Source organism: Nanorana parkeri, unplaced genomic scaffold, assembly GCF_000935625.1.
Source record: "Nanorana parkeri isolate BGI_ZX_2015 unplaced genomic scaffold, ASM93562v1 scaffold244, whole genome shotgun sequence".
NCBI lineage: Eukaryota > Metazoa > Chordata > Amphibia > Anura > Dicroglossidae > Nanorana > Nanorana parkeri.
The window spans coordinates 117,607-122,966 of record NW_017306512.1 but is presented as its reverse complement, the minus strand read 5'-3'; the positions used below and the strand labels follow the sequence as shown (position 1 = coordinate 122,966).

General features: G+C 35.4%; 1 protein-coding gene across 3 annotated transcripts in view; it reads right to left on the bottom strand.

Annotated features, from left to right (window-relative positions):
- The window catches only part of SLC17A8 (solute carrier family 17 member 8), a 28,439-nt gene extending 27,726 nt beyond the window's left edge, over positions 1-713 (bottom strand). For all 3 annotated transcript variants that reach the window (XM_018556640.1, XM_018556639.1, XM_018556641.1), the window contains exon 1: positions 613-713. In XM_018556640.1, coding sequence (XP_018412142.1) covers positions 613-713 — 101 coding nt within the window. The remainder of the gene's footprint in view (positions 1-612) is intronic.
- Positions 714-5,360: the final 4,647 nt, after the last annotated feature.

Below are 5,360 nucleotides of genomic sequence, written 5' to 3'. Positions count from 1 at the left end.
TATATTTAATTTTTTTCTCATCTCTTTCCTTTTTTATTACTACTGTACAGTATTATTGTTTTGTTTGTGTGATACAGAAGGCATTTTGTCTATCCAATAAATAATTTGTGTATTCGTTAAATAATTAATTTAGAAAATAACCCTCAGTCAGCAAATTATTTAATTTCTTAAATACTGGTGTAAATAATAATAATAATGTGTAAAACATACATGTATCATACAGTTGGAGATAAAGGTAATAACATTTTTTGGAATTAGGCAAATTACCTAAATCTTTTTTTTTTTCTAATGATTATACCTGCTCTTCTACCCTTTAAGTCTATAAAAACATAACCTGTTGCTGCATCAAGCTGGAATGCGCTGCTATAGAATGGTGTTTCTCTAATAAGTACTCAGTGGGCACCAACAGGTCCTGTTATCTATGCATTCAGATAGCTGCCCAGCCAAATTAATTATGAGCTTTTTTTGAAGAACCTCCACAATTATTTAATTTGTAAAACTGTGAGCAGATCCATTAAACACAATCTGCTGAGGTCCATCAAGGACTAGGGTTGAGAAAAACTGCTTTGGAAAATGGGGAGAAAATAAAAAGTATAAAAAGCTCTTCCTTACCTTTGCAGGTGCCCTAGTGAGTCACCGATATTATTCTTCACTTCCTCCTTTCCTGGATTTAGGATTTTTTCCTTGAATGAACTGAGTGCTTGGAAAGGCATTGTATATGGTTATGGTGTCAACTCTACTGCAGACCATTCATCCTCGATCTGTCGCATCCAAAACTAGCGTTGCCCAGTTGGAAAAATGACTCCAAGTTTCACCAGCTCATTTCAGCAAGAACCAGTTCTAAGTTCCCGACAGTTCCTTCCAAGATTCCACTTACTGAATTAAAAAGTGACTTCTCTGTGGAATCCAAATGAGATGTATGAACAAAGTACAGGTTATGACAAGTGTAATTATCTCAGTAGTAGATAGAGCAGTGGATCTCACATCAGTGATCTTCTATCTGGAGGGGAAGCTGACAGCTGTGCAGGATAGCAGTAAACCCAAGCAACCTATTTTCACATGTGGAGTTGAAAATGAATAAGCTTCATGCAGCAACACTATAGGACTGTCTGTGCAAAACTTCCCATTCCGAGACTAAACAAAGGTACACTTATTACAAATGAATTTTCTAGGGAAAGCGCAAGAAGAAAAGACCCATCTAATATTGTACACATGCCCAGTCAGTGCCCTAGGATTCTGAGAAGTGATAATGATCCTATTTGGTTGTCATGTGTCCCTGATATTGGGAGAGATGCTACACTAGTCGATGCTATAGTAACGAGGAAGCGATACGGTCCTGCCAGTTTAGTTATTAATAGCATCCTATACAAAAGGGAGACAAAGAACAAGTTTATTAAACATTTAAGGGCTTCTTCCCGTCTCCATGACGCATGCAGGTGGTCACGGACTGAAATTCACATTTATTATTACTGAGCCTTTTTTTTTTTTTTCAGGAGTCACAAGTCCCATTAGTGCAGCTGTGTGTCTGTGTTCCAATTCCTATGACATACATATGACAGAGAGCAAACAATGCAAAGCCAACATTTTGTAAGGCATCTTTAAAACACAACAGCTCCATGGATTTGTCACAAAGGCAGATGTTCTGTGGGTATTCTTGGTTAACAAATGACAATAAGTATACTAAATCCACAGTATCAATATTAGTTTATAAAAGTAAATATACAATATATTAGGATTTACTACTTAACAACTGAAGAATAAAAGACAGGAAGTCAGATAGGTGTTACCAATCCGGTTCAACTTTAATCTGGATTAGTTTTAGCTGATCCATTGAAGAGCCAAGCTTTGCTTACAATAACGTTTACATTCTAATTTGTTAAATCAAGTACTTTTTCCTACATACTCAGTAAATATCTTGAAGCCTCTAAATTTACATATAATAAAAAGAAGCCATGCTGCTGAAACTATATTTATTCTGCATGCGTGGTAGATATTTAACAAAATAGGAGCTGAATAAAATCTTAGAAAAAAACAAAAGAAAATGTGACAGTTGTTAGAAGGTTTTTTAAAAATATTTCGACAGTTTCCTGCAACAGTCATCTATTTTTCGTGCTCCATGTGGCCACGTTTTCCCATCACTATTGAAATACACTAAGCAGACCTGAAAGTTAATCAAAGAGCCCCATAAAACATATCTAACATATAATCTATCAAATCCATTTTTTTGTATAACTCCATGATACTCCCACCAATGATTATGCAAACATTATCAAGAAAACCCCTTTAGGTAATTATTAGTACACAAAAACACAACTAAAAATCCAAAATGTCTCTTAGGTGTTAACAAATGGTATATAAAAGGTACATCTTGTTTTAAAAAATGTGTATGCTTACAAATCAACAACAGCAAAGATACTCAAAAAGTAATGGGTAATTAAAAATAAAAATGTTTACAACTTTACCTACATTAAAATAATTTAAATTATATCCTCAAATGTTTTTAACCTTTACATATATATATATTGTCACATTATTCTTCTATCCAGCTTAGGACCAATAAACAAGAAAATGTTCTACATAAAAGATTTAATCCTAGAAGGGGTGTGGGTGGGGGGCATTGAAGATTGTATGTCTACAGGCTCCTATGATCGTTTTAATCCATCTGTGCAGATATGTGCCATGCTGCTAAAGGATACATTTGTGTCATGTTATCCAAATGGTTCTTGCAAAGGAGTACTAGGGCAATGACATAAGCAATCATCAGTGTAATATTGCCTAAAGAGGTTTCATATCGGAATAGGCAAAAGGGGTGCTATCCACCAAAGCTAAATGGAGTTCCATGTTCTTTTATGGGTGCTATGTTGTCGAAAAGGTGTCATATTGTCCGAGGGGGTATACTGATTGTATTTAATCTTTTCACAATAAGGCCTTATGTGCCATTTGTTTTATCTAAATGCGGTAGTAATAAAATAGCAAGATCAGCTTTCATGTTTTGGTATTTAAGGCAGTACATGGTTCTGGTAGGCATGGCATGTCCAGAAAGTAGAAATCCCGGCTGTAACTGGCTACTGAAGTCCAGTGCTCAATCCAGGAGCTCTTAAATTTTAACTCCAACCAAAACAATTTTTAAGCACTAAAGAGTAAGGAAGGGTTATAAACTCTGTTGGGTTTTGATTGGTGCCTGTATAAAACTGAGGTGATTTCCCTTCACTTAAGCCCTATCACTAGGCAGAAATCATAGAGAACTCTGTCCAATTTGGATGTAGCCTGCAATAAAAAACATACTGTATTTTTTTTTTTACATTCTATGCTAAACCTATAACCTAATGTTTTGGCTGGCATTGTACTTTAATTGTACTGTACAGGGGTCTATAACACAGCTCTGTAACACCTGGCAACTGAAATACTTCCTCACTACGGTTGCAAGAAAATCCCTAAAACGGTCCCAGTTTTTTCAATATTTCACTAGTAATATGCAAAAATATATTCTTTATGCTGTGACGTTACGTCAACGAGGATAAAAGCTCCTTACAATGGAAAGTGACTGCTGAGTTTGAGATCTATATTGTCACAACTATATTTAGAATGCTCAGTGAATTAAAAAGTGGTTTTGTATACATGTTTTATATTTATTATGTTCATAAATAAAATAGATAACGATAAAATACGTTATTTTAATATTTTGCATTCTATCTTTGACCTAGCATGTGGAGATTAATGGTTCTTTGCACATATATACAGGTACTCATTGGCCTCTCTTGAACCATTCCTGTTGGTTACAGACCTTAATAGCTCAAGCTGAAATGTTTCAGAATGTGACATAGCAGTAACTTACTTTATCACACTGGGCAACGTTTCAGTCAGACACTGGAGATTTAAGTCAGGGAATATCTACTGTTCTGCCTCTTTAGAACCAATAGCACTCTAATAATTATTTTTATGTACTGAAAGTTTATTTGTTAAACAATAGATATTATAAGAATTAGTGTATAGTATAGTATAGTGTGCCTAGTTCCTCACTGACTCCGGAAGGATCCTGTATGGTCTTTCCTGAGACTGGTACCTGAGAATCTAGTGTCCTCTCAGCAAATATCAAGATAGGAGTTAGGATTTAGGAGCAGCTAAAGTGACAGCTGTGAGAAAGTTACCAAAAACAACCCTTGCGTTTATCTAATTTTCAACAGTCATAAAAGAACTGTGTTGAGCTAAGGGCATTTTCTGCTTTAGGTATGATGACTAGTGCTAAGTAAAGTCCACCAGAAAAATAAGAAACCCTAATACTGTGGTTTGTGTTCTCCATCCCATCATCAATTATCCCAGGGCCCTATTAGTGACATAGCTTCTATGCTATTCATAGACTTCTATCTGCAAAAGTCACCAAAATCGTGGACTCTCCACCGCTGATCACTTGGAAATGTTATTATACATCTAAAAGGTGAAAACGATTCCTGAATCAGTCTCCTGTCTAGAACACTCTGATCTGGCCTCACACGTAACATACTTGTTTTAATACATGAAAAAAGCAACTACTAAATAAACAACAGTAGAGCATTTGAGTATGTACAGAAAAGCTTAAACTTAATTGGCAGGGAAAACAGATGTTCCATTGTGTTAAAGGCAAAATGAGATGAAAGCAACCCTAGAGGAACACAGACTCGTATGTCAGCATGGCAAGAGCCTAATTATTCCACAGTCCATTGTGACATATCTATTATATAATTATGTGGTCCATATAAATTTAAACAAAAAATATGTTTGACTTCAATAAAAAATCTCTGCTCTAGCCTATTACCTTTTAGTATTTACAGTTAAGGAGTGAGTTGGTTTGTCTTGCAACGAACGGTGTCCCTAGTCTACCAAAGGTACCAATTAATAACGAGAGGGGTGAGGAGCATTTAATGTATTCAATTTAAAAATGTTAACATTAAAAAAAAGGAGGACCACTGGATATCTGAGCTTAGTAGACTGGTTTGCAGTAGCAGATCGAGTTCTCATATCACATATAATTATACACTCATTGTGAACACATAAACAGTGCAGATCTTATTACTCTGTAGGACACCAAGACTTAGCTTAAAGTGTAGGTAAACCTACACTTGTTCCCTTTTTGACTTTTAAATCAACTATTGTAGTCATTTTGTTTTATATATATATATATATATATACACGATAAGTTGAAAATAAAAATGCATGTTGACCCTGCCAGAAATTCAAACCAAGCATAACGTCTTGTAGAGAGCTCACAATGCTGCACTGAAATCTTAATATATTATTAGCCCTGCCCAGGTCACTCTGTGGACTGCAGAACACTTCCCTCCATGATACCAAGAAAAGGAGAGGGGAAGTGGCCTGTAGGTCTA